The sequence below is a fragment of the Aotus nancymaae genome, unplaced genomic scaffold (genome assembly GCF_030222135.1).
Source record: "Aotus nancymaae isolate 86718 unplaced genomic scaffold, 86718_ANA_hifiasm-v0.15.2.pri h1tg000040l, whole genome shotgun sequence".
Lineage (NCBI taxonomy): Eukaryota > Metazoa > Chordata > Mammalia > Primates > Aotidae > Aotus > Aotus nancymaae.
The window spans coordinates 127,184,471-127,198,436 of record NW_026988454.1 but is presented as its reverse complement, the minus strand read 5'-3'; the positions used below and the strand labels follow the sequence as shown (position 1 = coordinate 127,198,436).

At 50.0% G+C, this 13,966-nt stretch overlaps 1 protein-coding gene and 1 long non-coding RNA gene across 6 annotated transcripts in view; one reads left to right on the top strand and one right to left on the bottom strand.

The window, feature by feature from the left end:
• Nucleotides 1–13,966, bottom strand: part of LOC105723532 (uncharacterized) — a 97,514-nt gene that overhangs the window by 42,955 nt on the left and 40,593 nt on the right. The window lies entirely within an intron of this gene.
• Nucleotides 10,706–13,966, top strand: part of SCUBE3 (signal peptide, CUB domain and EGF like domain containing 3) — a 35,483-nt gene continuing 32,222 nt past the window's right edge. For all 4 annotated transcript variants that reach the window (XR_010336735.1, XM_064361137.1, XM_064361138.1 and 1 more), the window contains exon 1: nt 10,706–10,790. Coding sequence is in view for 3 of the 4 variants with exons in the window: in XM_064361137.1 (XP_064217207.1) it covers nt 10,706–10,790 (85 nt within the window). In the remaining variant the exon portion in view is untranslated. The remainder of the gene's footprint in view (nt 10,791–13,966) is intronic.

Here is a 13,966-nt window from a genome sequence, read left to right as displayed (position 1 = left end):
CTTTGCTCACGTTGTTCCTGTCACCTGGAAACCCGCAATCTCTTCACCCAACTCCATGTATGAGAATTCTATATATTCTTTGAGGTCAGTTTTAAACCCTTTCCTCCTCCACTGAGTCGGCCTCCCGCTTCCAGCTGGAATTAATCTGTGTTCTTTATGCCCTCATTAGAATTTTACGTTGGCACCTCCAAATTTGGACATTTACCACATTCTGCCTTATATTCCAATTATTCAGATGTGAATTTCTCTTACCAAATTATAAACTTAAAAGGAGAAACCATTTCATTTTGAATCCTCACATTCTTTAAGTCCTTGGTATATAGTAAGTGCCCAATAAAGGTCAAACATGAGTCTGTGGTTATAAAGAAATACACATACAATTAATTCCACATCTTAACTTCACCAATGTGGGTCTATTTCATATATAATAATTTTATTTGCAAATTTGTTTGAGGCAGTGGGTTCCCTGAGTAGACTCCCGGAGGTCTGGCTTCAGTACTTCACCAAGGGCTGAAGGATGGTATGTTAGATGGTGGCACCTACTGGTGAAGGCTGGCATTACAGCTTGGGTCTACCAAAGCGAAGGCACTAAAATTTCTCAATCCCCGCTGCATTGGACTGGAAACTGGAGACAGAGGGTGAAGGCAGGAGAGGAATTAGAATGAGTTCCTCTCTGGATGGGTTCAGTGGCTCACACCTGTATTCCTAGCACTTTGGGAAGCTGAGGCAGGCAGATCACCTGAGGTCGGGAGTTCGAGACCAGCCTGGCCAACATGGAGAAACTCTGTCTCTGCTAAAAATATACCTGGATGTGGTGGCGCATGCCTGTAATCCAAGCTATTCAGGAGGCTGAGGCAGGAGAATCACTTGAACCCAGAAGGCAGAGGTTGCAGGAGAATCACTTGAAGCCAGGAGGCAGAGGTTACAGTGAGTGGAGATCGCACTATTGCACCCCAGCCTGGGCAACAAGAGTGACACTCTGTCTCAAAAAAAAGAATGAGTTCCTCTCCCTCCTCAGTAGCCCTTATGCTGATCAAGAGGTGGAACATCTCTGAGTCTGGGTCAGGGCCCCAGGGAAGAGCCCATTCTTCTCCAGCATACTGCAGCTTCCTACAGACTAGATTTTGCAGGACCAGAGCAGGGCACCAAGGAATCTCAGGCTGACTGTGATATCCTTTAGCTTCGCCAAGTTGGCTCAGAAGAGGAGACGTGGCATAAAGAAAAGAGAGCCTCTTGCTGCAAAAAGGAGGCAAAATTTTGTAAGGATACCAACACTCAGCACAAGCACATAGCTGGCACACATTCTGAGGATCCTTCCTTACTGCAGGTTTTCAGCTTCTCCTAGAATGATTTTCAGCCCAATGGGAGCCCTCCTCTGAAAATGTGTTAGAAGCTATTGGGTAACTGAGCTTTGTTTTACAGCAATTTGCTGTATGGTCTACTTGAAGTTGGTTCATGGATACCTTGAACATTGCCCTAATACTTCCATCTATCCTTTCCTTGATCCAGGATATTCATAGGAGTGGTATTGGTAGATGGAGTTGTCCTTCTCCACCTCTCCATCTTTTCCTCTGAGGAGGGAACACAGTGAGGATCTAGGAAAGGACAGCCATAAAGAATAGGGGAGGGGGAGGGAAACCAAGCCACCTCTTAGTAAAAGTTCCTTATGAGTGTTCCTACAACCCCCTACTCTGACACTCACAACACATTTGTCAGGGTGTCAACTGATAACTAAAGTTTTAACTGGCAAAGGCCATCACCCTCTCTCACAGGAATATTTGTATTTGGGGCCAAAGAACATAAGGTTTAGCTCAGAGGAGTGACTCTCCAACAATGGAATTTTAAGCATCAGTCAGAAAGATCTTTGATGAGGTGGCAGAGAATCTCCCAGGGACTTTCAAGTGACCTCACCTAGGGCTCTCCCCTCCTGCACCTCCCAGAGTTCAAATGAGATCTGCCTATAGACCCCATTCATCTGCTCTGGCCTGAGACCTCTGACCACTCAGGCTGCTTTTTGCCCAGTATCCTGCCTCTGGCTGCTTTATCTAGGCTGTCATTACCCAATTCTTCAGACCTTTGGGGATATCCTGAGCTCTGGCTTGGAAGGTTCCAGATATGTCTTCCAGACGCTAAAAGTCTCTAGCAGGAGTCCTCTCCTAGGTTCCCTATGTGTCCATGGTCTTTCTTCAGTGGGGGTTTCCACATTGCCTTTTCATTCAACACCCTCTGCTGTCCTACATCCTCCAGGAAACCTGAAGCATCCTCAGACTGGTGGGAGGCAGGGAGACAAGATCAGGGAGTGCTTCACTTCTCCTCTGAGATTTGTGAGACTCACCCTTCCTTCATTCTTTCATCCATTCAACAAATACTCACTGAACACAACTATCGGCCAGGCATATGCTTAGAGCTGGGGATACAGTGGCAACCCAAATGGGTCTTTCCCTGAAAGGTTTGACTGAACTAGCGGAAGATAAACAGACCATTCCCATACAATATGGCCAGGGCCATCACTGGGATGTATTTCAAGGACCACTGACCTCCAAGTCTCCTGGGGCAGTAAAAAGACTTTCCCAACAAGGTACCATGTAAGCTGGATCTTTTAATTTTTATTTTTAACAGGGTCTCATTATGTAGACCAGGCTAGAGTGCAGTGGTGAGATCACAGCTCACTGCAGCCTCCAACTCCTGGGCTCAAGAAGTCCTCCCACCTCAGCCTCTGAGTAGCTAGGACTACAGGTGCACATCACCACTTTGGCTAATTTTTACATTTTTTGTAGAGACAGGGTCTTATTATGTTGCGCAGGCTGGTCTTGAACTTCTAGTTTCAAGTCATCCTCCTGCCTCAGCCTCCCAAAACACTGGGATTTCAGACATGAGCCACTATACCAGCCCTAAGCAGGATTTTACAGGGCAGTAGTAGCTCTCCAGCTGACAAGAACATGGTGTGTGCCAGGCATGGTGTAGCTAGGGTGTAGTGATGATGAACTCAGAAGACAAGCATGAAATGTCATTGGAAAGAAAGGCTCAGGACTGGCACAGAAGGCCAGGTACACTGTGCTAAGCAGCTAAAACTTAGCTCTTCCAAGGAGTGGCCCACAGGTTATACAGAAAGTACCTGAACTGTAGCAGCAGCAAGAGGGATGGGGAGGAGAACTGCCCTTAGAACTCAGAGGAATCCAAATGCGGCCACTGAGTGGGTTATGAAGCTGTTAACCTCAAGATGGAGATCACAGGAAGAGGATAGGTCAGGGGAGAACATTGCGAGGAATGAGTTCAGTTGGGGGTATGTTCAGCTTGAGGTTTTGAAAAATACCATTGGAAGTCTCTATACATAGATGGAAATATAGGACTAGATAGGAAAGAGAGGAGGGATCTAGAGCTATAGATCTGCAAACTGAACATACGGAATTAGAGTTAGGAGAAAAGTGAGGTTAGGGATATAGATTTGGTGGTCACTGGCATACTGGTGGTGCCTGGAGCCATAGTACCCCATTATGTGCTGTCCACCTATTTTGTGAGGGACCTTCCACATAAGTCATCATCAGTAACACTCCAACAACCTGCAAGGTCAGAAGTTTATCCTCCCTATTTTCCAGATGAGGAAGATGAAGCTCAAAGAGATGAAGAAACTTGCCCAAGCTCACCCATTGATGTTGCTGGGATTTAAACTTGGGACTGTCTGACCACAAAGCCAATGTTCTTTCCATCACCCTTGCTGACCCTCAGAGAGTCCCTAGGGAGGTCACATAGAGTGAGAAGTAAAAAAAGCCAGGCTAGAAGCCCAAACTCTCTAGCATTTAAGAGGCCAGTAGAGAGAAAGCAACCAGCAGGAGATGCAGGAAAAGAAAGTGCTCCAAGAAGGGGAAGAAGAATGTTCAGAGGTTTTGGATGAGGCAGAGAGGTCAGGCTAGATAAGGACTGGCAAGCAGCCCTGGATATGAAGATGTGGAAGTCGCTGGAGACTTTGGGGGAGGGGTGTCAGAGGGAGCCTGGGACAGAATGCACTAGGGTCAGGGGTGAAAGGGAAGCAGTGACATGGAGACCTCAGGCAGAGAAGTTGGGAGTCTGGAAGGACGAGAGGCAGTAGGGTCTGGGGAACTTTCCTATTGCTACTATAGGATGCTGCAGATCTTTTTGTGTTTATAGAAGAGCTGAGATGAGGCATTCAGGCAAAAGAGGGCATAACTGACAGAGCGAGCTCCCTGAAGTGGCAAGAGGGGATGAGATCCTGGTACATGTATATGGTATTAAGCTTGGACAAAAGGAGGGACCCCTCTCTTATCAATGGAGAGAGAAGGGGGCAGGGACTTGGAGGTTCAAGTCAGATGACTCCTGAGTTTTTGGAGAAACAGAAGTTGAGGATGCTAACTGGAGAAGTATGGGGGCTGGGGTTGACAGAAGAGAAACAAGTTTGGGAAGGCAGTTGTGTGGACCGGGACAGGGTGTAGGCCTGGGGTGATTGGAGACTTGCCTTGTGATGTGCAGGGTTCTGGAACCACACATCGGTGATGATGCCAATTGGCAAGGTAGAGATTTTTGTTTCCTTTGTGGAAGCAGCTGGGGCGCAGGTGGAAAGGAAGCAGGTGGTAAAGTAACTCAGGAGTGGAGATGGGCAGAGAGGAGGGGTGGGAGGAAACTGGTGTGAAGGGCCAAGGGAGTTAAACTGGAGGTGGCCTAAGTGTCCAGAAAAGAGGCTGGAACAGGTATAAGCAGCTTGGATTGGGTTACCTCTGCCCCATATCCTGGCAGGGCTGCCTGTGGACCCCTCTATAAAGCCAACACTAAGGGCCTGGGAAAAAGGTACTCCTAGAATCCCAAAGCTGGAACAGATTTTGAGAGAGGGTTACTTCCAAGCCTCTGCCTATATGGCGAAATGACTCCTCAACCATACTGAAGGAGTGCAAAACAAGGACAGAGTCAGCATGTCCACCAGCCTAGTAAGATCCCCTCCCTCCCTTCCTTCTATTTCTTTTGTTGCTGTTCTGACTGGTGTCTTTTCCTCTCCATCTGTCGATTACTGATTTTTGTTTATGTGACTATTTTGCCTTTTTTTTTTCATTTTTTTTGACAGAATTTCACTCGTCACCCAGGCTAGAATGCAATGGCATGATCTCAGTTCACTGCAACCTCAACCCGCCGGGTTCAAGCAATTCTCCTGCCTTAGCCTTCCGAGTAGCTGGGATTACAGGTGCCTGAGACGGGGTTTCACCACATTGGCTAGGCTGGTCTTGAACTCCTGACTTCAGGTGATCCACCTGCCTCAGCCTCCCAAAGTGCTGGGATTACAGGTGTGAGCCATTGCGCCTGGCCTATTTTGGTCCATTTCTTTCTTTATGTTTAAGAGTATTCAAGATTCAGCTCAAATCACCCCTCATTTATGAAGCCTTCTGGGATGACTGACTTCTGTTTCCTCTGACTTTACATGGCACTTTCAATGTCAATGATATTCTTCATTCAAATATTCTGTTTTTCATATGCAACCCTTGCCTACCTGCTAAAATATGTGGCAATTGGGGAATTTGCCCTGTGATGCATAGTGGTGGTGTGAAACCTTACATTGTTGCTGTATCTCCTCCAGTGAGGATCATGTTTTCCATTTCTTTTGTACACTCTAGAGGGTATATGACAGCTTAGCTGGGGGTATAACTACCTTATACCACTGGATGGGAGGGTTGATGACTGGTCAAATCATCAGGAAGAGGAAGAGTGAGAACCAGAAGTAGGTACCGGCAGCTCTGAGGATACAGGCTAAGGAGTGCTCATTTGGGAGTCAGAAGTCAGGGGAGACATAGATTTTGCTTCTAGCTTTGTCTCTTAAATATTGTGTAACTCTGGACAAGCCATGTTACCTCCCGTCATCAGAGAGATGATGGCTAAAGTCTTCTGCAGTTCTATTAATGACTCTCCAGAGCAAGGAAATGTGTACAGAGCCCTGTATGTGAAGATGCTGGTCTATGACCCTCAGCCTGCCTCAATGATTAGGGTGTAAGAGTGGCAAAAGTGTATCAAGTTTCTGTGAATTCAGAGGAGGCAATGTAGACAGTTGAGGAGGTATACAAGCTTCAGAGTTAGGTCTGGGCCCAAGTCCTGGCTTTGTTCTTTCTTAGTCTGTCACATGGGCAAGTTAATCTACCTGAGCCTCAGTTGTCCAACCAATAAAATGGGGATAACAATTCCTGCCTTATAGGCTCATGATGGAGTGCCTGGTATAGTGCCTGGCACATAGATAGCACTCGGTAAATGATAGCTATGAGCTCTAATTTGTGTTACAGGGTGTCTTCTTAAGGCAGAGAAGGAGGTGCAAGACAGTAGGGATGGAGAGACTCCAGAGCTACCTAGCTGGCAAGTGAATATTCTTCTAACTGCATAATGGATAATTGCTGCTGATAAGGGTAGTGTGCTGGAATGCATAGAATTTTTGGAACGTTCTCAGTAGGAATGTATGACAGACAGGAACCTGCTGGGGGTGGTGAGAATCTAGCCCAGTTGGCTGTGCTCACACCCAGTGGCATCAAAGCCTGATCTGGGACAAGGCTGCTTCCTCCTACCAGGCACTACTACATCTTTGTTATCAAACACTTGGGCTTTTTTTGACAGAGTCTTGCTGTGTCACACAGGTCAGAGCAGTGGCACAATCTCGGCTCACTGCAACCTCCACCTCCCAGGTTCAAGTGATTCTCCTGCCTCAGCCTCCTGAGTAGCTGGGATTACAGGCATGCACCACCACACATGGCTAATTTTTGTATTTTCAGTAGAGATGGGGTTTCACCATGTTGGCCAGGCTGGTCTTGAACTCCTGACCTCAAGTGATCTGCTCTCCTCGGCCTCCCAAAGTGCTTGGATTACAGGTGTGAGCCACTGCGCTTGGCCCCAAACACTTGGGCTTTTGTTCTTCTGAGAAGTAGTGGAAAGAACAACAGCCTCCACCTATTGAATGCCTACTATGTGCCAGGTGTTTTCCACATATTATCTCATTTAATTTACACTATTAACCCTATGAGGTTTTTATTCCCTATGTCAGATGAGAAAACTGAAGCTCCCTGAGATTGAGTAACTTGCCTGAAGTCACAGAGGCAGAAAGTAACAGAGCTGAGATTTGAATTGCATTTTTGTTTAAAGCGCACACAGACACTGATGGACATCTTTGAGGTCATATAACCATATCTGTTTTCCAGATAAAGGAGCTGAGGCTCAGAAAAGTGAAATAACTCACCAAGAAAAATAGATGGCTGGGAAATAGTAGGGCCTGACATTGACCTCAGGGCAATCTACTTCTAGCTCATATGTACTCTCCATTAGACTATATGGCACTGCCCGTCAAGGTAGGATCACCGGAGTCGTTTTATATATGCGGAAGCTGAGGAGCAGAAAGAAAAAGCAAAGCTCATAGGAGAACTGGCAGGGGAGGGGAAGCCTCTGAGTGTGGCGGGGCCCTGGCAGAAGGATCCCTAAACAGGGCCTGAATCAAGATCTATCAGCTATGGGCTCCCAACCCCTGTCCAGTCTTCTCCCCAGATATTTTCAGGAGCAAGTAGAATGAAATGAATGTCAGAAGCATTCCTGAAGGAAAATGAAGCCCCCAAACAAACTGCAACCTTAGAGGTGCGTGTGGGAGGCCCAGAGCCCACTGGACATACTGTCCCTGCTGGTTATGATATGGCATATGCTGCTGCTGCTTTTGTAGTACCACTTGCAAAAGCCATCTTGTTATTCCTTCCCTGTTATCTTCCTGAGTTACTGTCCAACTGAGTCTCTGCAGAAGAGGACAAGGCAGAAGGCAATGTGAATTGGACGAGCACCCCAATACACAGTGTCCTGGTGATATAAGCCCTGCTTCTACCATATAGAATCCTCTGAAGAGCTAAGGGTACTCTGGAACCAGATTAGGTGGGTGGCAGTGGGAAAGAAGAGCAGGGAACTGCCTCTTTTTGCCGAGACATAGAGGAGAAGCTCAGCTGGTCCAAGAGGAGAAGAGGAAATCATCAGAGGAAAACTGGTAGGATGAGATAAAAGGCAACTAAAGGGTAACAAAAACAATCTTCCAGAGACATAGTGGCTTAGGTGGAACAATCCACCTAAGCCTCCCTCCCTGAAAGCCAGGGCAATATCCATACTCAGAGGGCCAGGAAATCACCCTGAACTGAAGGCCCCAAATAACCCATAACCCCCTTACAGAATCCTCCTTGCCCACCTCAAGGAGGATGTAGAGGCCCTCCCTCCATCCCCCCAGGGACCCAGAGGAGCTACACTAGTGTCCAAAGAAGGCAGAGGCAGAGCAAAGCAAGGCAGAGTGCAATCTCCCCTCTCAGCCTTGCGGGGCTCCTTGGCTCTCTCTCTGTGCCCCCATGGAGATCACAGGAACCGTCTGACAACCTCCAATTCTTTCTCTTTTTTTGAAACCATGCTGTTGTTTGGGGCAAAGAGGATGGCAAGCTTACACTTGTCCTCCAACCCTACACATAATTGGTGGCAGCAGGCAAAACTGCTGTAAGGGGAGGGGTTTGCCAGTGGAATAAAGGAGGGAGGGCATCTTAGAGTGACAGGGCTGGGAGGGACCTCGATCATCTGACCCAGCCTTTCCGTGGCCTCCACATCATTCCCATGATCTATGTGCTGCCATCCCAACGGTCATCTCTGATGCTATGCAAGGTTCTCCAGGCCTCCTCCCCCAGGCTTCCTTGGGGCACTGCCCCTTCCAACTCTTGTTTTCTGAGGAAACTGAGGCCCATTGACATATGACTTGTTCAAAAGTAATTTTCATCCCAGGAAAGAAGTCTGAGTCTGTTTCCATCCTACTTTTCTACTCAATCCCTAGGAAAGGAAGAGCTCAGCTCTTCTCCTGGTGGACAGGACCATTGCCAACAAAGCCCACCCCTTTCCCCAGCTGATGTGGGCAGCCAATATTGAGGGTCTCAGAACTGAGTCACCTATCTTGATCATTGCCTCTTCCTCCTGGGTACCCTGAGGGCTCTGTGAGGCTAGTCTGGGTCCTAGCAGCATCTTCCCTGTAGAAAATTGGACCTGGTCTGGTCTCATTCTGAACATAGCCTCACACTCCAATAAAGTCCTCACAACCATTCAAGAGGTCTTTCATCTTTCCCTTACGATGGAAGGAAAGAAGATACAAAGAAGGTGAACAGTCAAGAGGCAGCTTCCATGGTTGGAGGACATTGCTCCTTCTGCACAGTTTGCCCCAGTTTTAAAAATATCCTTTCTCTTTCCTCTGCTCTCCCTCAGTTGGAGGGATGAAGGGTTAAGAATGGACCAGTCACAACCACCTCCTGAAGCGGGGTGCAGGTTCGGAGAAGCCTCTTGAACCTGTCTTTATGTCTTCGTGTTTAGACACACAGACATGATTCTGCGGGGTACTTTCGCCCCTGTGCTGACCACATAAAAGTGTCTGTATGTGAGTCCATGTCTCTCTGGGTAGGGTGGTTCAGTGGGCTTATCTCCAAGGCCTCAACTGCAAGGGAGTCTGCCCTGGAGCTGGCAGTTTTAGCATGGGGAGGTGACTTTCTTCTTGGTCCTCAAAGTGGACTCAGATCTACGAATGGGGAAATGGGGACTGAGTCCTGAGAGTGGGGGTGTCGTAGGTGTAGAAAGTTGGGAGGGCGTTACTCAGCCTGGTGTCGGAGGCGCTCTGTGTTTCGAGGTTCTATGTCCCATGTCAGGCTGTGTTGGTGGACATGCCCGAGTGCCCGTGTGTCCACGTCTGCCCCAGCCTCCCCGACACCTCACGCCCTGTTTGTCTCCGGTGGAGGTGTGCGTGCAAACCTGCGCCGCATGGCCTTCCTCGCGTGAGAGCGGTGGGGACGCACTGTCGCTTCCCCACTCTTTCCTCCGGGAGAGAGGACGAGCCGGAGCCCGGTGCTGTTTGGTCTGGAGCCGAGCGGGGCTTGCATTGATCCATTGATTGTGCGCGGTCTGCGCCTGACCTCCCTGCTCCCGGGGAAGCCGTCTCCATGGAGACCGGGCCCGCTCCCCCAGCGCGGGATTGTAAATTCCTGCAGGCAGCGGCCCGGCAGCCTGGGGAGGGGGCCGCCGCGCCCGGGCGCGCAGGGGGAGCAGCCGCCGCGCCGAGGCCCCATTTGAAAGAAAAAAGGGCACGAAAAAGGAGGTGGTGGAGGAGGAGGAGGGGGAGGAGGAAGAAAACGAAAAGGAGCGAGGAGAGGAGGAGAAAGAGGAGGAGGAGGAGAAAGGCGAAGAAAAAGAGCCTTAGAGACCGAGAAAGAGCGAGAGGAAGAAAGAGAGGCAGAAAGGGCGTGTTTCTGGCGCTGCGTTTCCCCTCCCCTTTCTCAGGTCCTTCGCTCGGGGCTCTGCGCGCTCTCCGGCTGCAGCTCTCTCCCGGCGGAGCTGGGAATTGGGTGGGATTAGACAGAGCAGCCCCGCCGCCGCCGCTGGCAAAGCCCGGCTTGGAGAGGGCGGGGGCTCGCCTCCGTCAGTCGCCCCGGGCGCCCCTCTCCTCGTCGCACTCTCCGCCTCGCTCTCCCCGACTTCTGGCCAGGAGGAGCCAGTAGCATCGGGAGCCTCCCGCTGAGGGCGCCGCGGTCTGCGCCCCGCGGCCAGAGCCCCCGGCCTGGCCCCGGCGGGGCGCCCCCTCCCATCCCCCTCCCATCCCCCTCCTGCGCGCTGGGACCCAACTGGCTTCCGCCCTCCCCGGGCAGCGAGACCGGCCCCGGCGGCCGGGCCGCCCGTAGCTCCAGCCATGGGCTCGGGGCGCGTACCCGGGCTCTGCCTGCTCGTCCTGCTGGTCCACGCCCGCGCTGCCCAGTACAGCAAAGCTGCGCAAGGTAAGGAAGGAGGGGCGCACGGCCGGGGTAGGAGGCTGTCCCAGCTGCTGGGCCCCAGGGCCTAGGCGCGATTCCCGAGGGGCAGGGCAGGTGCTGGGGAGCGTGCTGCTGTCAGGACTCGGCTCTGTGCACCCGCAATCCCCCGCCAGGGGCCCGACCGCTGGGCGCTGCGCCCGGAGCAAAAAGCCAGACGAGCTGGGGGCGGCAGAGAGGAGTAAGAAGCTCTGGGGGCAGTGGGCAGAAGGGACCACGCGCCTCGGAATTCCGCCCGACTTCATCTACCCCCAGCATCTTCGAAAGACTTCTTGTCCTTCAAAGTCTGAGAGAATCTTACCTTCTCTCAAACATTGCCAGAAACTTACGCTGTGGCCTGGAGAGACTGAGGGAATAATGAAAACTTTTCAGCTGTGCGGTATATTTCTTTCCCTTACCCCCACCCAACCCACATGCAAAGTTAGACAGACATTTCTAAGTTAATGCCTTATCAGTGGAAAAATGTTGAAGAAAAATAGCATCTTTTATGGAAAAATCAACTCATCTCTCACCGAATGGTAGGGGGTGAAGAGGAGAAGAAAATTTCTCTGACTGACTCCGACAGGAATGTTGCGTTTCTGCCTCTTTGGGGGGAAATCTCTTTCGTCTTGCAGGGCTTTCATTTCTTATCATAATATTTATTTATTAAGGCCTCGGGTTTCCAATTTCATTTAAATCCAGGTCAGAATTGCATTAAAATAACAAAGTAGAATTCCAGGCTGGGGAGCTCTGACAGATCCCTCTAGGAATTAGAGAGAGAGACCGGGAGGCCTCCCGCCCCCATCCCTGACCCCCAGATCATCGCCTGGTGGGTCCCAAGGCTGTGCAGACACCGACTAGGCTGATGTACCACAGTTCTCTCAGGACAGTTTCCTCCTCCCACTTGACCTCTTGCTGTACCCCTCCCCCATCGTGTCCTCACAGACAAGAGATTTATATGGACAAAAAGAAAATTCCTCCTGGCAAGGTTTTGCCCAGGAGGGTCTGATTCTGCCTATTGTCCCAGGGGCTCCTGAAGCCAGCTGGGGTGAGGAGGTGGCTGGACCAGAAGGAAAGTTGAACTTGGGAGTTGAGGAAGCCTAAGTGTCTGACATAGGTCACTGTGTCCCAGAGCCTGAGCTCTTGGCTTTTAAGCTGCTCTGTTGTATCGGATGGGCTCCTGCTCTGTGAAAAGGAAGGTGCTGTATCAGTGCCACTCTCCTCTCCTTGAACACTGCCTCTTCAGCTAACCTCTTCCCCCTCCAACCTGTCCTTTCACAAAACTGAAATACTAGAGACCCTCAGCTGTCAAACACTGGACCCTATCCCCATACCTTCCAACCCTGGACTGCGTCTTTACCAGTCCTGGTTCCAGACAGCCCACCACCACTGCCACCCCAACCTGGGAGCAACCCCTCTCCTCACTGTGGATTTGTGTTTTCATAAACAAAGCTGGCCTTTGTAGTGTGTGCTGACTTATTCATAACATGGAATTAGCTAGGGAGTTTAGTCTGAAGGAAGGAACAGATTTCATGAAGTAATCTAGAGACAAGATAAGGGCCAAGTTGAAGCGAGTGTCTGTAGTGGTCTAGTGAGGCTGGGGACCAAAGGAGAAGCAGTGTATTCCAGGGGAGCCTAGGGGCAGATGGAGACCCCTTCAAGGGACAGGTGCCATCAAACCAAGGCACGCAAGTATGGGAGATCAGCCCATCATTCAGGGATGGGAGTCAGAATCCCTCCGTGGTACTCCAGGGCTCCCACTTTCACTGGACTCCCTGCTGGGTACGGAGGAAAATGCTGCCGGAGTGGAGGCTCCTACTCTCAAGGAACTTATAGAAGAGTAGTTTTGTCCCCAGCTTATCTCATTCACAGGCCACGCTTGCTGTGACTGGACTGCAGTTAGCTTGGCATCGTCCTTCTTTTCTTCTGATCCCTAAGCTTGGCCTAGAATGGAAGACTTTCATTGACCCTTCTCTTCAGGAAATCTACAAACCCCATCTGCCAGAGATTGCCTAATAGCAGGTTTGCTGGGTTACAAATTTGCAGGCAGATCCTGCAGGAAGAACTAGTACTAACCAGGTGGAGCAGCCTTACTACCTTACCCATAGACAGAGTCTGTGGGCATCAGGGAGGTCTTGCCTTCAAACATACCTCCTGGTTATCAGCAGTGCCACAAAGTGTGCCTTTAATGCCACATGCTTTATATGAAGCACTAGCAGATCTTTAAAATCAAATACGCTTGGCAAGTATCTTGCATGGAGTTATTATACCTCTGGGGATATCTGGGTTTCTGTCCCTTTTCATCAGAGAGTCCCACAATGGGAAAACCAAAGTCATGTGGAAGGGGGAAGGAGGGAGACAAGGAAGGGAGCCCTAAGTGTAAAGGTGAGTGAGTGTGTGAGTGTGCACACGAGAGGTTCACCACGATCACCCACAGGCAACATAGCTGGATGTCTGTGTTTCTTGCAACATAGTTACTAAGAGTAAACTGCTGTTTTAGTGTGAGAACTGTGTGGAAGAGTGGGTGGGTAAGCCTGTGTGACTGGGAGGGAGGGAGCATGAGGGGACAGGGTTTTGAGTGTTTTTCAAGTGGTTGTCTATATATTTTAAAGTAGACAGACTGGATAACCAAGATAATTGTTAACTTAAAAGCATTAATTTGCTTTGCTGGTAGGGGGGTGGGTGTGTGTGTGGGGGGGGGGGGGCGCAGCGGTTAAAAAGACCTAATCCTCGCATAAGGCTCAGGTTACAGCTGAATGAAAAGGTCTCTAGGCCTCCAGGGAAACTTGTCCCCAGGGCTGGCTCCAGGAGAGCCAGGCTGGCCGTTTAGTTTACCTGGTAGTTTTCTCTCCTTGTTAGGGATAGAGTTTTGATAAAGTCATGCATTTAGAATTTCCAAGTAACACCATACCTGGGACTGAGAGTGTTCGTGTGGTGGCAAACAGTGTCTCTCTGTCTCGGTGTGTCTCTCTGGGTCTCTGTCTGGGTATATGTGTCTCTTTCTTTCCCCCACCCTTCTCTTCCTCTTTAATGTGGCTGTTTCCTCTCCTCCCTGCTTCCCTGGGCCCCTGTGGCCAGCTCTTACAGTGAGGGGACTGTTCCTCCTAGCCCCTCCCTCCAAAATATGAAATGAAAACCATAACCGTGTCAGCGGGTAAGGGTGG